Below are 20,801 nucleotides of genomic sequence, written 5' to 3'. Positions count from 1 at the left end.
TTTTGCATTGCTGTTTCTCTCTTTCTCTCTCTCTCTCTTTATTTCTCTCGTTCGTTTTATTTAGTGCTTACGTAACCAGTACACATGTAAGGACGTTTACCACTATCAGCGGAAAAATATTCAATCGTTATCGCAAATTGCAATTACCAGCTTCATCAAGGTTAGCTTTTGGGGAAGAAAGCTACCCACAAATATGCGTTTGAAAATTATTTCCTTCAGTGCTGTTGGACACAACGAATGCCCTCCCTCCGTTGACGGCAACCTTTTTCTGTTTGTGAAAGCGCCAAACCTACTCCGGGCTCAAATCGAGCACATGTTGCTTGATGCTTGGCAAGTACGAGCACGCGGTTCCTTGGCACGATTAAATTTGATTATTTCCAACCTTACGCGCGTACGGCACCCGGGCGCGCTTTGTTTTACACCGTGCAACGTGCCTTCCACAACTGGGTCACACCAGTGCCGTACATATACGCACAAACACACACAAACACACTGTGTACTGCGTGCCCTGGGCAGTGCTCTGTTTTCGTCTTATTTTTTTGCTTTACATCGAAAATTGCCCAAAAAATGGAAACTCTTCCCAGCGGAAAATGCTCCCCATTTCGGACGTTTCGGGGATTCCGGGCGGGAGAGAAATTAAACAATAAACAGGAACACGGCACGGCAAGACCGTACGTTAAACGCTTCTGTTACATTATCGTCTGTAGTAATGTCTGCGTGTGTGTGCTTTTCAACTCTCTTCCCGGGATGAAGAATTTTGATTGATTACCTTGCCGTAGCGTAATAAGTGGGCCGCAAGGGCTGTGCGGTGACGGAGTCGGACTATTAAAGTCTTTGATCGATCGTCGAGCATGCAGCCGGGCATCTAGACTGCTCCGGTGCTGAGGAAAGATGCTCAATATGTTGGAGCAGGAACGGAAGGAAGTGTGAACGGACTAATGGGTTACCATTAATTGCCACCTGTTGCGCGGTGCCCACTGGATGTGAGGATGCAGGTCAACAATCTAGATTAGTGGGCAGCGGAAAACGGGGAGGGTGCGCATACGTTTGGTTGGCCCTAGCAGGTTCATCGGAGTTTTTCACTGTCGTACAACACGTTCTCTAATCAGTGCCTTTAAGCAATCCGCGCTTAATAATCAGTACAATGAAGAAAAAGGCGTTGATGACACTCGTATTTATACATATGATGACACATATTTGCTTCGGATGAAATGATTAGTTCGTCACCAGTTTGATATGACTTGAGGCGAAATATAAACAGTAAAATGGGAAAATGTGCCTTCATGTTCATGGATAGCTAATCTGTTTTGTTGATATATATCATGCTAACTTTAAAAAAGCGACTATCAGCTATCCACATGACGCTTCTTTAACACTTTACTTGATGGCTTTTTTATGGATCCATTATCTCTAGAATATTCTGTTTCAGAAAGGCGAGAATTAACTGAGAAAAATATGTCGGTGTCATAAAAACTACTTCTTTCCATGCTAAAATTTCTTGATATGGACATTCAAATTGACGGAGTTATTTCTGGACATTGTCATCCGTCTTGAAGCCGAATACGAATCTTCAAGTCCATTATTAACAAAAAATACCTCCCGAATTCCACATAAAATGCTGATATATGTATCCGCGGTCATAATTTCTTTGCAATGTACATGTTTCACCGTTTTTTATGGTGATCTTGTAGCTCTACGTCCAATCTAAAGCATACAGGGTAACGGCGTTTGCGATTAAATAATATGATTTTTCCCAAGCTCTCTTCATTTTGGGTTTCCAAAATCCGTGCAAGCACTGAAGCTCCTCCAAATGCCTCTGAGGTAACTTAAACGTTAAAATCAACCATCATCATCACATCCATATTAGGTATAATGAGGAAAGATAATACGAGGAGGAAAGACGAGACGATAACTCATTACGAATTCTCACTTTTGTTCTGCGTTAAAAGCAAAATTCATGTTCCATTAAATTTCTACCACCAAAAAAAATTGGAACTGAAAAAATAACTTAAATGACGTTTTCAAACTTTTTGACACAATTCAGCCTAATTAAAGGTTGCTTTCGAGACTTATTCAGCGCCACCCAGTCGGAAAGTCAGTCCTTGCTACGGAGGGATAATCCATTCTAGCCTTGAACCCACGACGGGCATGTTGATAAGTCGTGCGAATTGACTACTGTACCACGGAACCGTCCGTTTATAAATCTGTACAAAATAATGTAAATCCTGTCCTACATGTGCATCGATAATTTCCTTTACAACGTATTTTTTCGTCCTAAGAATAACAATTGGCATGAAAAGCCAATATAGCCAAGGACCCCATTTCTCCTATTGTATTCCCCCGTGGGTTTGATTGCTCTTCACGCTGTTGGCAAATATTACTCTCACTGTCACTGCTAGTAACCGAGCACAACTTCTGTTGCGTCCCGGGTAGCCAGGTTAACCTATACCCATCAGGTACCCTTGGCACTCCAGCCGACAAAAGGCCTTTCCCTTTCTCGTGCATCTTTATTGTGCACCCAAAGCCTACCGAGACTAGGAAAAAGTGCGTTAAAAAGAGAAAACTTTACCCCCACCGGAGCGATCCTTCCTCCCAGGCAGGCGCGTTTCTGTTTGTGATTTAGTTTGACGTCGCGGAAAAGCTTCGTCAGCATTTTAACCCGCAACGCGTCAGCTTCGCCTCATTATCGCCGACAGCAGTGGGAGCCCACAAACGGCGGCCACCAACTCTTTGCCATTCAGCTTCGCCTCCGCTGCTCCCCGTTCGGCACGCTCAAAGAGTAGGACTCAAGCAAACCGCCAACCACCGACAGCTTCACACAATAATTCATAAATATTCATAATTTTCCATCGAGAAGATTTTCCTTTCATTTCGCGTCAACGGGAGTGAATGTGTGTGTGTGTGTCTGTATTTGTGTATCTCCCATGGGGAGTGACGCAAAATATCACCAAACCAAGCCTCTGGCCTTTGGTGTACGGAATCGGGCGAAAAAGCTTCCCACCGATCATCACCCTCTAATTTCCTATCCTTTCCCTTCCCACTTTTGGGCCACATGAAGATAACGCCAGCCTGCCGGCTGAGAACAATAAAAGTCAGTTTTCCTGCTCCGCGCCACACCATCCTTCCACTTCTGACATTGGACGAAAGTTTTCTCTTAAACCCAATCGTACCCGCCGTTTTTCCTGCATGACGCATACAGTCAGTTTTTTCACTTTCCACGAGGGAAGCGATCTGCATTCTGTTGAGCGAAGTACGCGCGGCCTTTGCGTACACATCATTCCCCGCATGAAATGGCCCAAGCGGAACGCAGAAAAGTGCAGCATTTCACCTGTGCTTTACGTGGACTTTTTCTGGGCTGCGCCTAACCAACCATCCAGACGCTAATGAATTGCTTGCAGCGATGGAAATCACCTGCACCTGCCTTCCGTGCGTGTGAAGTACACCTCGACTCCACGTCCCACCCGTGAGTCCCGTGAGAACGACTACTGTGAAGCGAGCATACATATGTAGCGATATGCTATTTTCCTCACTCTCGTTTGTACCCCGTTTTCATGCTCGATGGGCTGGAAAATGCGGCTGGCATGCGTCGGGGCAGAGCAGCCACTCATCGTACAGTCAAGTAATGGGGTTTTGGACCTTCTTGGAACAACCTGGCACTGCACCGGCGATGTGATTTCATCATCAACAACAGTAATGACGACGGCAGGCCAAACGCGCACTCTCGACCGAGGTTGACGAATGTTTTGTCTTTGCCCTGCCACATGTTTCCCCGCCCCAGGTCGGCCAGCGGTCGGGCTCTCATCAGTCGCGCAGTGACGCGCGCAAAGTCCCAGTTTTTCCACCCATGCACAACCAATTGATCATTGTTTGCTAATGCTGGAAAAGCAGAAGCGTTGGGAGCTTCACTTTCATGTGCTAATTTGGATCGAAGCGAGCAAACGAACCGCGGAGCCTCACTTTCGGTGAGCTAATTTGCATAATATTTTAGCCTCCCTGGTGCGGTGTGTTTTATTTTCCGTACGCGGGCGCTGAAGATTGGGATGAAGGGCCGAGATTTACAGGATTCCATAATCTACTCGCTTTCGAGGTTTTTGGTTGTTGTTGCTTGCGTGATGAAAGCATCAAAGCGGGATCCGGATTTGGGTGGAAAAACTTGTTTAGTGCTACAGCTATTGGAAGGCAGGTCCCGACTGCAGGGGCAGATAACGAATTAATAGGTCCGTGATGAGTTGACTTGAGTAATTGGTAAGACGCCGGCTGCTCAGATAAACCGGGTTTTGATGGGGTGGCGAGAATTGATCCTTTCTGCTGGTTCTATGAAAATCCCCGACCAAAAGTTCTCTAGCAAAACATAAAGTTGAGTCGCCGACGAATGAGTTCTGTCGGCAAGATAATCAGATTAATGGATCATTCTGAAGAGATGAAGCTCGCAAGTGCCCAAGAGCGCCACTAAACCAGCATCCCGATTTCAGCTCTCGTCAGCAAAGCGCTGTAGAAAGTGAACGACTGCCGGGCACAGTTACCACCCGTGCTTTTGTCTCTAATCAACTTGCTAATCGTAATGGCGACGGGACAAGCCTGCACCAAATGACAAGCGTCTCGAGCACCGGCCGCAGCATCACGCGCGCCCTGGTCCGGGATTAATTTATCTTCGAGTTGAATTTGAAAAGCATCCGCGAGGGTGAGGGCAACGCACGCCCCATTTCCCTGCCCCGCGCTTATTGTTTTGTGGTTCACAGTTTTGCTTTTCATTTTCTCCAGTCATTATGTTCCCACCCAATAAAGTGGCCAACGAAAGGGTGGAACAGGTGACTATGAGTGTGTATGTGTGTTTAGTCAGCCGTTTTGTGAGCAACAATTGTTTGACTTAGAAAGTGACGATACTTAGAAGGTGGTGCGACGGTTTTATGCGCCTCCCTAACACTGTACATTGTTTCACTTTTGTTTGGGTTGAGCGTCGAGGGAATTGTGTGGTTGTGAAATGTGAGAGACAAATCTAACCACTAGCTCGTTAGGTCGTGATCATGACAATGTTCCATCATTGTACCACTACGGGTTGGATCTATTGTCTAGAACACCGGGACAGAAATGCAAACACCGAGACACACAGGGGGGAATTTCGTTTTTGAGAAACTGTCAGATGACGATAATGACCAACAGGTGATTAGAATATTGGACCCTTTCAGTGTTTGTTGCCCATTTTATCGCTCTTCATTCTTACCCACTAATCTGTTGGTTTGGTGCTGGTGAAGGTTGATGAATGGGTTTCGGCTTAATTAATATTAATTTATGCCACACTGTAGCCAACTTGCGAACAAACCAGATCGAGAAACATTCCGATCGAATTGAGACATCGATTGGCCGTTTGCTCGTTTCTCCGTACCGTGCTCCGGGAGAATGAGCAAGTGCTATAAAAGCCCCACACCGAACAGTAGTGGTACGTCGCCTGATTAGGAGAAGCGAAATAACCGAACTACCCAAACGGGACAGGTGTAACATGTTTGATGACTGTTACGGTCGCCATGTGGTATGTTTTGAGATAGTCCCGGTATGTTCGATTTTGGGACGGTTGCCATGTAGTAACTTTGAACTCGCGTTGGTCAGGGTGGCCTTCGTCATCGTTTACCGAATTAAGTAGAACTGAGGTGGATACTGTTTCGAAGCGGACTTTCGACACTTGATCGTCCAGGCGATCATAGAAACCTTTAGGAGGTTTCCCTTACTGGAAACGTTGGAGTTTAGAGGCCTTACCTTGGGCAGGGGGACATATCTAAACTCTTTAAATGAGAACTCGATAGATGTAGGATGGGCATAGTCCTATCCTGACAGTCCGAACGAATCTGACTTGCCATGATCGGAGTTAGTTTTATTTATACTCAAAAGAAGTTAAGGGTTTCTCACATTTGGTTCCGGGTTGTATGTTGGAAAGTTATTGTTTTCACTCAGCTAGTTACGTTTGTCTTTTGTTGACAAGAACAATGGTTCTTGTCACTAAGTTCCTGTTTTGGGTTTAATGCTTCTACTGTTCCTGCTTTGGGTTATAAAGCATAAACTGTTCCTGCTTATTTTGTACGTTTCGGTTGGTTCTGTTAAATGTGTCACAATTGTTTTTATATGAACGGTGTGGCCTGAGCTCTTCCGGGTGTGTATGGTATGATCTGATTTACTGAATGTGTTATAATGAATGTGTTACAATGGTGTGACTTGGCTTTCCAAAGTGTGTTACTATGTGTCTATGGCTGATAGTGTGTATTACAATATGTTCTGTATAGCAGATATGCTACACCTCCCCCCTTTAATAGAATAACGTATTGAATTACAATGATTGAAGTTATTCTCCTGTGTACTTAATTAGTCTGTTTTTGTGTACTGTAGAGGTTTTCTTTGTTGTATTGTTTTGTATTACGCAATTAGGCCCTTGGTCACTTACTACTGTGAAAGGTCCAATGTAGACTGGATCTAATTTTTTTCTGTTTTCATTTTCCAAATATACCTGATCTCCTATCTTTATAATGAGTGGTACTGTATCTTTATTTAAGATTTGCTGTCTTCTATTCTTTGCTTTTATCAAATTTTCTCTAGCTATTTCGTTTGATTTTTGGAGTTTATATTTCATTTCGAAATAATATTGGTCAATATTATAAACTGGTTCTATTTTTGTTTTGAATATATCTTGTGGTAAATTCGCTTTTCTTCCGAATACCAGTTCGTATGGTGTGTAGTTTGTGTCAGTGTGTTCTGTTGTATTGTAAACAAATTCGTAAAATTTTGTCCAATCATCCCAGTCATCATGGTGTTCGTTTGTATAACTTCTTAGGTATTCGTTTAGACATCTATGATTTCTCTCTAATGATCCTATTGTCTGTGGGTGGTAAGCTGTGCTAAAAGTTTGTTTGATTTTTAAAATTTCTGAGATTTTGTGTAATATTTCATTGTTATATTCTAGCCCTTGATCTGATTTTAATTCTATAAATGTTCCAAATGTAAGAATAAAGTTTTCTACCAATGCTCTTGCTATAGTATTTGCTTCTTTGTTATGGATAGGTATTACTACGATGTATTTCGTTAAGTCACATTGTATGGTTATTGCATACCTGTTGTTTTTGTTAGTTTTTGTTAGAGGTCCTACTGTGTCGATTGAAATTATATTAAAAGGTTTTGTCGGTGTTGTAGTTACAACTGTGTTTTCCTTAGTATGTCTAGTCGTCTTATTAACTATGCATGCCTTACAATTTCGTACGTATTTCTTGATATCATCTTTCATATTTTTCCATTTGTATTTTTCCCTTATTTTCTGGTACAGTCTGTACTGGCCTATATGTCCTCCCGAAGGGGTCATATGATAATCTGCAATTATTCTCAGCCTATCTTTCTCTGTTGTTATCCATCTAGTTGGAGTAAACAGGATTATTTCAAACTTGGTAATAGCTCTGTTGGCGATTTCCTTAATAGTTTGTTGGGAATATTCTTTGAATAAGTGGTCTTCTTCTGACCATGCTAGCTTGTTTCTTCCATATTGTTTCGCGATTTTGCACATTTCTAGAAGAGCAAACTCTAATGCTTGACTTCCATTTACATCTTTTCTCAAAAGAAATTTTCCTAGTGCTTTACCATATGAATGGTTGTATATAGTGAATTCAACGTTGTTCTTATTTTTCTGCGTACATATTTTCAATACCTTTCTCACTTCTGAAGGTCTTTCTGTTTTCCACATCGCGGGGTGATCAATCCCTGTTGTTGCGATTGGTTTATCTTTGTTTGTATCAGTTTTCACGTTATTTTTCTTAACCATGGCTCTCGTATTAACCATTAAAATCGTTTTGGATTTTGGTATTGATGCCTTTAGGTCATCCGAGTTAAGGATTATTCTTGATAGTGCGTCTGCCGCAACATTAGCTTTACCTGCTAAATATTCTATTTCAAAGTCAAATTCTTCTAAATCTAGTCTCATTCTAGTCAGTTTAGAAGTAGGATTTTTCATACCAAATAAGTATGCTAATGGTCTATGATCTGTTCTAACTATAAATTTTTGTCCATATACATAAGGTTTAAAATAATTAATTGCCCAATGTATAGCTGTTAGCTCTTTCTCGATAATTGGCTTATTCTTTTCCCCTGGTGTAAAACTTTTACTCGCAAATGCGACTGGCAAATCACTTCCATCTGTTATTTGTGATAACACTGCACCACATGCCATATCCGATGCATCTGTCGTAATAATGAATTGTTTTTTAAAATCTGGATATTGTAAAATTGTGGGTGAGAGTAAGCTTTGTTTCAATGTATCAAAAGCTGCTTGACATTCTGAAGTCCATGCAAACTTAACGTCTTTCTTAATCAAATTATTAATTGGTTTAGCTATCTTAGCAAAATTCTGTACAAATTTACGATAATAATTACAAAACGCGACAAAACGTCTTGCTTCATCAGCATTAGTAGGAATCGGGAAGTTTTTAATTGTATCAAACTTTGCGTCGTCTGGATAAATTCCTTTATCTGTTATTTTATGACCTAAGTACGTTACTTCTGTTTTAAAGAAACAACATTTCTCTGCATTTAGTTTAAGGTTATACTTTCTTAGCCTATCAAAAACTTCACCTAAATTACTGATATGATGCCGTGCACTGCATCCAGTAACTATAATATCATCTATATATACAAATGCTAGCTCTGGTGTTAAACCAGCCATAGCGATAGCCATCATTCTTTGAAAGCTGTTTGGGCTAATATTGAGTCCAAATGGCATTCTTGTAAACTGATAGTGGCCTGTAGGCGTGGAAAAAGCTGTATATTTTCTGGAATTTTTATCAAGCTCGATTTGATGAAACCCTGACATCAAATCTAATGTGCTGAAATATTTGGCTCTTCCTAACTGATCAAGTATCGTGTCTATGCGGGGTAAAGGGAATTTGTCTGGTAAAATTTTCTTGTTTAACTGCCGAAAATCCACTACTAAACGCCATTTCTTCTTGCCTTCAACTGATTTCTTTGGTACTAATAGTATCGGTGAATTATATGACGAAACAGAATGTTCAATAATGTTACTTTTCAACATCTTTTCTACCTGCGATTGCATTTCCTCACTTTGTGAATGTATTTGTTTATAATTTGGTATATAAGAAGGAATGTTATCTTTCAATGAAATTTCTTGGGTATAAAAATTGTTAGTAGAGACCGGTTCATCTTCTAAACAAAATATATCCGAGAATTTTGTGATCAGATTTTCTAATTCTTCTCTTGCTATTTGTGGAATATTTTCTATGCGAATTTTGTTATGAATTTTCTGAATTCGTTCCCTAGCTGTGTTTGGTTTTCTCTGTAACTGCTCATAATCTCTTAAAGGTTCGATTTCTGGTGTATAGGATTTTATTTCAAAAGAAACATCTTTGTCTGTGGTATTAATGAATTTGATATACTGATTACGTTTTGAAACTATTGTGTTTCCGCAAAACACTCCTGGTTGGATTTCCTGTGATAAGATGATTGAATCCTCTGTCAAGTTTGGTATGGTTATTTTTCGTACTACTTCACTTCGTTTTGGTAAAATATAATTTCCATTTACATTGTCTTCTATTGGATGTGAAATCAATCCGTTATCAGATGAGAAGTATATCATCCAATTAACATAATCAACAATACATCTGTGCTTTATAAAGTCTTTTCCTAACAGTCCGTCAGAAAAAATGGATTCTACGTCTTCTATTATATGAAATTCGTGTATAATGGAATAATCACCAAAGTGAATTGTTGTCATAGCAGTACCTAAAGTCTCTGATTCATGGTCACTAGAGCTTATCAATGTTAATTTTTTAGATGTATTGATCTTGCAACCTGGTTTTAATTTACTAGCTTTAAGTACGGATACGGTTGCTCCTGTATCTATGATAAGTGTGCTATAAATTTCCTTTGCAATTTCTATTTTAACTTTAACAAAATTATCAGCATCAGTGTTTATGGTTAGTATAGGGTATTTTCTGGTACTTGAGAGTGGCCTAAAAAATTATTCTGTTCTTCGGCTGTTACTGTGTTATGAATAGGCGCTCGATTATTTTGCCAATTGCTATTATTTCTATTTGATTGTACGTACTGATTTCTGTTGGAATAATTTTGTCGATTTGCATGCTGATTTCTGTTGTTGTTAGTGTTATTGTTGTTATATCTGAAGTTATTATTATTTCTGTTGTTGTTCTGTCCATATCTTGCGGGTGGGAACCTGGGTGGGATTTGTGTCTGATATCTATTATTATTTGAGAATTTGTTGAAATTGTTCCTTCCCTGGTAGTTGTTTCCATACCCTCTATTGTTCCTGGTAGCGTTTGAATATAGGATCTTTGTCTGATCATTCTTTCCCTTTTTCGTTCTATCTTCTAGCTCCAACTTTACCGCTTGCTCTATTGCTTCATGCAAGGTTTCGAATTTACTCGATCTCATTATAATTTTGGTCTCGCCATCTTTAAGTCCATAACTCAATGCACTGATTCCTGATTTAGTTGCCTTTTTTCTAGCTACTTCTGGCGATATCTCTTCTGCAATGTATGCCTCTTCTAGTTGTTGCGTTAATTTTTCAATAACGCTTCCAAAATCTTCTATCGTTCCAGTCTGTTTAGTATTGTCCATTTTTGATATTACGATCTCTGGTGTTACCTTTATGCTGCACCTGTCTTGTAATTTGCTAACTATATCTTCAATTGAAGTTGGGGCTTCCCCTACTACAATTCGTGCTTTTCCTGTTAGACGTCCTAGTACCAGTTCTATTACTGTTTCTTTATTTTCTGGCTTTACTATTTTCTTTAATACATTTAAGTTTGACACCACACCTTTCAAATCCTTCTCATTACCATCATACTTTGATATGAGAGAAGTGGTGATTTTAATCAATTCCATAATGTCAGCCATTTTGTCAGGTTTCGTTTCTATTGTTATGTCAAATTGGTTCTCTGATAATGTCGTATTTAACGAATCTGGATGTCTCTCGAAGTGTATTTTTATGCACTTATTTATTTCGTAGTATACGTATCTACTCTTTTTAACTAGCTTTGTTAATATTTCATCTTTAATAGACGATTCGTGCTTTCGTAGGAGTTCTTGTATTTCGTCGTATATTTCCTTAGTATTATCCCTTAATGTTGTTAACGCGCAAAGCCTATAACATCTGTTCAGCTGTTTCACCTGATCATAAATTCTATCTAATATTTCTATTTTCTCGAATAGTTTTTGCATATTTATGCAGCCTCATCAATAAAATTGCATATTTACGGTACCTTGTTTAAATACATAGCATGTATTTGTTGTTGTTGCTGCTCATGGTGTAACGCTCGTTACCGGTGCTCGGTGTTTAATTGGTGCTTGATGTGAAGTTCTCCGGTGTCATCAGTCGTCGCTCGATGTCTTGTCGGGGTTGGGATACTTGTCCATTCTCGTCTGCCGATCCAGATTGGGCAGTGAGCTCGCAGTATCTTTTCGTCTTCCACGTTGGGAACGGTTGTTCCATTCAATCACACTAGTCACATCTCGTATACCGTAGTCTCGCCATTCATTCTATCACCTTTCAGATGAACATCACTTCTGCTTATGGTTTCACAGCACTGGTGACATCGTTATTTCCGCTTACGTTGGTTTGGGTTCGTTGCGTTATTAATCACTTCAAGATTGTTCTAGTTTGCAAACTGATCACTTAAGGGTTTATTTATAATGTTGTTGCATTTTTGCACGTTGAGGAAGGTTGTCACAACACTTTATTTTTTTGTATAATTGCTGTACATCACTTTTTTTTTTCGCCCTTCAAACGGTTCACCACTCTTATTTTCGCTGAGTTATCATTTTGTACACCACACTGTACTTGCTTTCATTTCATGATCGCTCATTCATAGCTATTTTTTTTTATATATGGGTCACTTGTGCCAGCTGCGTTGTTCAATACAAATTTGCACATTTGACACTTTTTTCCGTCGTATGCCGGTTATGGTCAAAAACGCACTTTTTTTTTACACTATTTGATGCGTTAGCACGACACTGCTGTACGTTACCGTTGTACGTATCACAAATAATTTGTTTACACTTCTGCCCGTCGATTGCAGATTAAGGTCACGGTCGCCATGTAACATGTTTGATGACTGTTACGGTCGCCATGTGGTATGTTTTGAGATAGTCCCGGTATGTTCGATTTTGGGACGGTTGCCATGTAGTAACTTTGAACTCGCGTTGGTCAGGGTGGCCTTCGTCATCGTTTACCGAATTAAGTAGAACTGAGGTGGATACTGTTTCGAAGCGGACTTTCGACACTTGATCGTCCAGGCGATCATAGAAACCTTTAGGAGGTTTCCCTTACTGGAAACGTTGGAGTTTAGAGGCCTTACCTTGGGCAGGGGGACATATCTAAACTCTTTAAATGAGAACTCGATAGATGTAGGATGGGCATAGTCCTATCCTGACAGTCCGAACGAATCTGACTTGCCATGATCGGAGTTAGTTTTATTTATACTCAAAAGAAGTTAAGGGTTTCTCACATTTGGTTCCGGGTTGTATGTTGGAAAGTTATTGTTTTCACTCAGCTAGTTACGTTTGTCTTTTGTTGACAAGAACAATGGTTCTTGTCACTAAGTTCCTGTTTTGGGTTTAATGCTTCTACTGTTCCTGCTTTGGGTTATAAAGCATAAACTGTTCCTGCTTATTTTGTACGTTTCGGTTGGTTCTGTTAAATGTGTCACAATTGTTTTTATATGAACGGTGTGGCCTGAGCTCTTCCGGGTGTGTATGGTATGATCTGATTTACTGAATGTGTTATAATGAATGTGTTACAATGGTGTGACTTGGCTTTCCAAAGTGTGTTACTATGTGTCTATGGCTGATAGTGTGTATTACAATATGTTCTGTATAGCAGATATGCTACACAGGATTTGACCGGCTTTCAACTGTCAAGACATTTTAGGTGAGAGCCACAACGACTAGTTCACCAATTAAATTAACATATTTCACCCCGTTAAATGGGGAGGGCCCTTTTCGTGTTGATGGCTATGTTGACCGGTTCCGATAGGTCCCACCAGCTAGAACCGGTTACCCCAGTACCGCCAGCCAGTGGTGTAGTTTGTTAGACGCGCATTGTTTGACGCGCAAAGAAATCAACCCGCAACGAGACTAATTTGAGTGTAATAAATTATTTCCTCCATCCCGTTCCAGCCTGCAAACTGTACTCGAAAAGTAATCTGCGCACCAAATCCGACGGCGTTCAGTTTCTGCGGCTGAAGGAAGACTTCCCCGTCGGCGGTGAGATCGTTTCACTTTACGCGTATCCGCGCAACTCGATCCTGATCCCGCGCACCGAGAACTCGAGCGATTACGAGTACTTCAAGCTGAAAGAGATCAACAGCACGGTCGTGAGCGTCATTCTCAATCGCAGCCTGGACGGGCTGGTCGATTCTGACGATCCGCAGAGCATCCTCAAGTTCAGCGTGTTCTGCAGCGGAACATCAGCCACCAGCGCAAAACAGGACAACGTAAGGATCGTTCGGTTTCCCATGACAGGGAATCACGTGATGAGTTCCATTGACTTATGTTGCATTACCGTTTTTGTTTTATCTTCTATTTATGTAATGTGTGCTGTCACGTCTCGAACAACGGACAAATGGTACCGCGCGGCACGAAAACCTGGAACTCGCGACCGGAACGGTACACAAACGGCCCGTACCGCACCGCACCACTCAACCCTCTCGCGCCCAGCAGTCGTCATTTTTTACAATTACTGTTTACATTGAAGATATTAACGATAATGATCCCGAATTTATCAATCTACCGTACGTGGTAACGCTCGACGAATCAACGCCAATTGAGACGGTGGTGTTTAATAGAATTAAGGCAATTGATCGTGATAAGCCAAACACGCCGAATTCCGACCTCGAGTATGCGCTGGCCGCGAAGCACATGAAGAGCGGCGACTTTCCGTTTCGCCTGGAAGGTTCCCAGCGGCCGTCGCTCGTACTGCAGCGGGCCCTCGACTACGATGCCGGCTGGCGCTCGATGAGCGTCCAGATCGTGGCGAGCGATCGGGGCAATCCACCCCGCACCGCCAACGCCACCATCCGGGTGAACCTGCGAGACGTTGACGACCTGCCGCCAATCTTCACCCGAGCACAATACCGGACGCGCATCAAAGAATCCTTTCCGCTGACGGTAAGCTGCTTGTCTCGTTCAGGCCAAATGCTCCCAATATTGTATTATTATTTACGCAACCGCCTTTTGACAGGGTAAACCAATTCACATCCCACTGTATATCGAGCCACCGATCATGGCGTTCGATCAGGACTCGCTAAACGAAACGCTCGTCTATGGGATAGTTGCGGGCAACGAGCGCCAGCTGTTCTGGATATCACCGGAAACGGGTGTACTATTTCTGCAGAAGGAGATCGACCTGGATAGCGAGAGCCTTCCGGACAACACGTTTACGCTGCAGATCGAGGCACAGCAGATCAATGATCCAACCAAAAGTGCTTTTGCTAGGTAAGCAGGGACGGGGACAGCGGAGGCTGAATATGATACAGTTAAATTGCACTTTCACCCGACTCGACTAGATTATAATGGACAATAGACTCGATAGCATGTTTGTGTGTGTCATGTGTGACTCCCATGCGTCTTACATAACTGCAAGGAGATGTCTGATTCCATGCTCAATTTTTATACACTTGTTTCCAGGGTGGACATAGAAGTAATCGACCTGAACGACAATGTTCCTGAGTTTGAGGTAGATCTGTACAACATCTCCATCATCGAGAACCTTCCGAAAGGGTTTAGCATTCTGCAGGTGAATGCTATCGATCGGGATCAGGTATGTCGTTGTCAAAAAGTGTGTTCTCTCGTTGGATTTGGAAAGTGATAAGTTCTGTCTTTTTAGGGAGAGAATGCGGAGTTTTACTACTACCTCATGGACGAGGAACCCAAAGGGGCCTTCATGATTGATCACGGTTCTGGCTGGATAGTGGTTCGTGACGAAACCTTCCTGGACAAGGAGCAGCGCAGTTCGCTCAAGATGAACGTGCATGCCGTCGAGCGGGTTGAGCAGTACGATCGCAGTCGCAACTATGGTAAGGTGCAGGTGGAGATCACACTGCTAGACACGAATGACAATACACCGGAGTTCGAGCAGGGTACGCTGTATGAGTTTAAGACGCACTGCAATGCCTCGATCGGCTCGAAAGTGGGGCAAATACGAGCGCTCGATCCGGACGATCTCGGCAACGGCAAAATCCAATACAGCATAAAAAATGTGCGCCCGAACCTTGTCATTCCGTTCCTGCTCGATCCGGATACGGGTGACATACGCGTGTCGGAAGCACTAACGTACGGCAAGATAGCTTTCTTCGTCGAGGCTCGCGATCAACCGCAGAATCCCTCAGAGTCGCGGTTCAACGTGGCACTCGTTACGATCGATATCGTTTGTCAATCTATTGAGGACATCGAATTTATTGGCGCACCGTACGAGTTTTGGGTCGGTGCCGATGCTGCCATCGGCTCTTCCGTCGGACAGATTCGGACCACATTCGACATGGTGTCGGACGAGGAGATATTCTTCGATCTACTCCACTCATACCCTGAGGGGGTACCGTTCGCGATCGAAGAGCGGTCCGGCATAGTGACCGTGATTGAGTCGATGGAGAAGTTCGATCGACGATGTTATGAGTTTGAAACCGTAGTATCGTACTTGCCCGATTCTGCCGGCAAAAATGTGGAACAGCTGACGCCCGAAGCCTACAACAGTCTGGAGAAGATCATCGTCACGAACGTTACGATACATGTGATAAAACACAACTTTATGTTGCTTCGGGGCACCAACGCAACACCGATCGAGTTCCGCGTGAAGGAAAATAAACCGAACACAATGATCGGACAGCTCAAATTCCAGGACTTCCAGGAGCAATGTGATGCAGACGAAAAGGGACTGCCACCGCTGATATCGGTTCGAGGCGACAAGAACCGTGCCGATAGGCAAGTGTTTCAGCTGAATGGAGGAAAGAACCGAACACGCTACGCACGAAGATTTTCACGCGACGTTTCTAGACAGTCCAACTTCATCCGACTGTACCCGCTCGTGGCGTTTGATGCCGTATTCAGCTCGACTGGGAACGGCACACGAAAGGCGAGAAATTCTCGCAATCCAACGAGTGGAGTCCAGTACTCGCTTGTCAATAGCTATGATGTAGCAGATACAGTACGGCTCACAAACGATGGCAAGCTTATGACGATCAAAGGGTTGGACCGAGAGAAGCAGGATGTCATACGAGTGACTATTATTGCCGAGTACTTTTACAAACAACGCACGTTTGCCGGTATCTATCAGGTGGTGATCGTGGTAGAAGACGAGAACGACAATCCGCCCACATTCAATCAGCCCTTTTTCTTGGGTGTGATAGCGGAAAACTCCCCCATCGGTACTGAGATCGTGTTGAACAATCCGATCATCATCTCGGACATGGATGCGGCAGGTCCAAACAGTGAATATGAGCTGCTGCTGTCCGGAGAGTCAAACTCGTTTGTAGCTCAGTTCTCTAACTCGACGCTTTCAAACTATAACAAAACGGTGGCACACATATTCCGCAATCTGCAGATAGCTAACATCGATCCGGGCGAATCTCGACTGCGCCCAGACTATCGTCCAAACAAACAGTTGGAGCCCGGGAATGCCAGTACCCCGCACTATAACATATTGTTCATGGGCCCGAACAAACTCGATCGGGAGGAGATTGAAAGTCTGACACTGAAGATGATGGCTACCGATCGGGATAACCTGATGTCAGAGGTTGAGCTCAAAATACTTATACTGGACGTGAATGATTGTGCACCGGTCTTTGAGCGCATAGCTATCTTCCGCAAGAGCCGCTGCGAGATGATCGAAAACACAAGCGATCTGGAGCTTATGTATCTGGACGAGATTGAGACGGAGGTGTTGCCCAAGTTCTTGGACGCGGGGCTCATGGAGATGAACAGCCGTGTTTCGTACGGTGTGGATAGTTTGTTCGAGATGGTCCAATCGGCACCTTACGTCGGAATGCCACGGCTGTACGATAGCCAGTCGGTTATGGTCAATCGTACTGCCGATCGCGAACATCTCACAATGCGTCGGAAACTCTACAAGCAGAAGGTTCGGCAACGTGGTCGCAATACGCGTGCCGTTGCCAAGAAATCGCAGCTTAAGTTTGCTCTGCCCGAAAACGTCGAGGTGGGAAAGGTAATCTTCAAGCTGACGGCAAACGATGATGATTTTGAGAAGAACTCCAAGGTCTTCTATGAGGTCGTTGGCCAGACTGAGCTTAACAGTGGTGAGCGAGTTAGCTACTTTAGGATCGATCGGAACAATGGAGAGTTACGCGTGGCGAACCGTTTGCCCCCGGAAACTGATGTTAAGCTAAACATCACAGCCAAGGACGTTGGTGGCCTATCGGACATGCTTCAGGTACAGTTCCGGGTGTATGATGTCAACGATAATGCGCCCGTGTTCGAGAAACAGTGGTACACGTTTAACGTCGACGAAGGATCGTACCCAATTACGGGCAAAAAGATCGGCCAGGTACGGGCCAACGATGAGGATACCGGAATGAACGGTAATGTGACGTACATGCTGATAACCGATGGTGACCAGAAGATACCATTCTCGATCTCTCCACTGGACGGTACGATTCGAGTTAGCGGAGAGATCGATCGCGAAATGATCGCATCGTATCGGTTTCGAGTACTCGCATCCGATAACAATTTCGATCTCAAGCTTTCGGCCATGGTAGACGTAGAGGTGATCGTGATGGATCGCAATGATAATAACCCGGAGTTCACCGCCTACGATGATCTGAGAAGCGATCGTAACAACATCAAACGACTGCCCGTCTATGTGGCGTATCTGGATGTAAATGCTAAGGTGGGAACGTTCGTCAAACAGGTCATGGCAAGGGACAGCGACTTCCGAGAGAATGGAAACGGACTGGTGATCTACTCGCTTACCGGCCAGAGCGATGTTCTGCAGTTCAGTATCGATCCAAAGGATGGTGTCGTTACGACAGCTTCCAAATTTACACCGAGCGAGGCTGGAACGAGAAAAACCTACGAACATTTGAACGTTACCGTCGTGGCATCGGATTTTGGAACACCACCGCGCTCAAGCATGGCGTTGCTCATTGTGAATCTACAGGGCGACACACTTCAACAGCATCCGGTGGAAGAAAGGCCACCCCTATTTCCGTACAAGTACTACGAGATCGAGCTGCGTGAAAACGACCCCGCACCGCGAATCGTGCTCAACGTAACGCTCTCCAAGCGTTATGCCAACGATCCATTCCGATGGGAAATTGTGGGCGACACGTTCGACGATCAGTTTCGGATTGATGAACGAAATGGTTCCCTTTGGCTGCTACGACCACTGGATCGGGAGGAGCGTGACTCGTACGACGTTCGAATTCGGGTGCAGAAGATCAAACGAGAAACACGCAATATTCCCAGCGTCCTGTACGCGCTGGAGAATCCTGTTAAGCGGAAGAGCCACCGGTTGTTTGACAACGAAGTGGAGATAATGATCAAGGTGGTGGATGTGAATGACAATGCTCCCGTGTTTCGCGATAATTATGGACCAATCATCTCTGTTGTGCCAGATACAGCTAATTACGGTTACGCGGTCATGAAGGTGGAGGTGAGTTGATGTTCTATGCAGCATGTAAATGAGATTGCAAACATTATGAATTTCTTGGTCATTATAGGCTACGGATGACGATGCCGGCAGCAACGGTGAGGTGCGTTACTCACTCCTCAACGAACCAGCGCGTCTATTTGCGATAGACTCGCTCACAGGACAGATACGGCTGCTTAACTCGCTGGCATCGTTCAAGGAGAAGGTGTTTGGATTCGATGTGAAGGCAACGGACCGAGAAGGCGCAGACGATGGCAAGTCCACCATAGCCAACGTGTTCGTTTACGTGCTGCATGCACACCAGGAAGTGTGCCTGATCCTGGCAGGGCTCCCGGTCGACATCGAGAAGCAGCTGGGCATGATTTCGTCCAGCTTGAGCACCGCCACCGGTTACGATATTCGAATACGAGCACTTGAAACAAACACAAAAGTGGATGATGCGTGAGTGTGACATTCGGCAATGAGCTTCATCTTCATGGAGATTCTAATTACATTGTCTTCTTATTACGCTTACTTGCAGTACAAACCTATACTTATACGCGATCGATCGGAAAACCAACGGGCTGGTAGAGATGACCGAACTGCAAAGGTAATTCAGTCCCAACCCTTCTTCAGCATCAAAAATTTCTCTGTCCCTGTCATATCGTTCTACAGGTCACTTTCACGGCTAGACATGTCAAACCTGAAACCGAACCTGCCCATCATCGAGCTCACCGAGCTGGCGGTAAATTCGATCGAACCGCACTCCTTCGATGCAGCCGGCATGAAAGGCATCGAGCTGGCCACAGTGGTTATTGGAGGGCTGATTTTTGCCGGAGGAACTGCCACGGCTCTCTGTATTGCGTGCGCCCGTTATAGGCGGTAGGTATCAACACCATGCGCCCTTAACGATGTCATCTCATTGCACCACTCATTTTGCACGTTCATTTCCAACACGTCGCACACCACCTCTCATCAACAGATACACACGCTATTGAAATGTATCACCTACAGTGCCATTGAAGCATTGTGATCACACTCTCCCATCATCGCCATCGCCCCTCGGTATTACATTTAACCGGTGTAAGAATACTAACATAAATCATCCTCGTAATCATGGTCAGAACTCTTAACCTGTGCCGCAGAAGCAGACAAGCTAATTTGGTTCCTCTCTCACTTATTCACTCACGGACGAAGCTGTATTTCTTGTTATTGCTGTTGTCCATCCGAACATTCTCCCTCCAGTATGATTACACTATCGCTTGCCCACCCATGAAAGGTGTGCAATCAAATTCCTATTTTCTCGTTTTGTAAATACTGCCATGTTTTTTTTTTTTCAAATTGCTCGCGATAATCGCCTTCGGTCTGAGACTAATGATTCCCCTCCACGTTTTCCGTTTAAAATCTGTTCGCTTTCGATCCTACCCATCCACGCATCCCTCAAACAGCCTAATACCGCTGCCGAATGGTGTTGGATCTGGTGGTGGAGCTGGCGGAGCAGGAGTAGGAGGAGGTAGCAGCAATACGTCCGCCGAGGACGTCCGTGTGCGCGGCACAGTGTCACGGCTCGGGCTCGGCAGCAATAACAACACCACGGGCAGTACACGACCCATCACCGGTGCCGACATACAGCCTGTAATCAATCGGTCCGACCTGAAGAGTTCGATCTTCCATCCCAACTTCCACCGACAGTTTGTCACCAACATCAGTACGGAAGCGGTCCCAGAGCACAGCAACGAAGGAAATAATAGGTATGACAGGATGTCAAGTCCTTTGCATCGCTTTTAGTACTCCCCATTAAATATATATTTTTTTTTTGTTTTTGAACTGTTTAGCGATAGCTACGAGGACTCACTGAAGGACTCACTGACGTCAAACACGAGTCTATGACAATCGGGGAACCCTCCAGGGAGGACCTACTACACTGTACAGTTTAGACATAAGGGAGATCCAGAGGAGTATAGCGGTGCAGACTGATGTCGATAGGCAAATTGTATGATTGTTGATTCGTTTTTAAGTTAGGCTCTAGTGAACTGTGTACCACAACCGCAACATCGCAATTGAGTCATTGAACCGGCTCCCATTACAGGGGATGCAACCGACTGTGTAAATAAATCTGTAAGCGTACGCTTCATCAGATACATTTTAAAAGAGTGTTTTATTT

General features: G+C 43.8%; 1 protein-coding gene across 5 annotated transcripts in view; it reads left to right on the top strand.

Moving 5' to 3' along the window:
* The window catches only part of LOC1273990 (cadherin-89D), a 43,257-nt gene extending 22,469 nt beyond the window's left edge, over positions 1–20,788 (top strand). Inside the window, exons 2-11 of one of the 5 annotated variants that reach the window (XR_009764709.1) lie at positions 13,177–13,493; positions 13,717–14,166; positions 14,240–14,493; positions 14,686–14,818; positions 14,885–18,661; positions 18,729–19,099; positions 19,179–19,247; positions 19,313–19,519; positions 19,620–19,720; positions 20,086–20,238. Coding sequence is in view for 3 of the 5 variants with exons in the window: in XM_061643394.1 (XP_061499378.1) it covers positions 13,177–13,493; positions 13,717–14,166; positions 14,240–14,493; positions 14,686–14,818; positions 14,885–18,661; positions 18,729–19,099; positions 19,179–19,247; positions 19,313–19,519; positions 20,086–20,388; positions 20,473–20,527 (5,936 nt within the window). In the remaining 2 variants the exon portion in view is untranslated. Of the gene's footprint in view, positions 1–13,176; positions 13,494–13,716; positions 14,167–14,239; positions 14,494–14,685; positions 14,819–14,884; positions 18,662–18,728; positions 19,100–19,178; positions 19,248–19,312; positions 19,520–19,619; positions 20,389–20,472 lie in introns of those variants that run through there. The other 4 variants (XR_009764708.1, XM_061643394.1, XM_061643395.1 and 1 more) reach the window with 4 other exon arrangements.
* The last annotated feature ends 13 nt before the right edge of the window (positions 20,789–20,801 follow it).

The sequence above is a fragment of the Anopheles gambiae genome, chromosome 2 (genome assembly GCF_943734735.2).
Source record: "Anopheles gambiae chromosome 2, idAnoGambNW_F1_1, whole genome shotgun sequence".
NCBI classification, from domain to species: domain Eukaryota; kingdom Metazoa; phylum Arthropoda; class Insecta; order Diptera; family Culicidae; genus Anopheles; species Anopheles gambiae.
The sequence above is the reverse complement of the archived record's forward strand: the minus strand, read 5'-3'. Positions and strand labels throughout refer to the sequence as shown.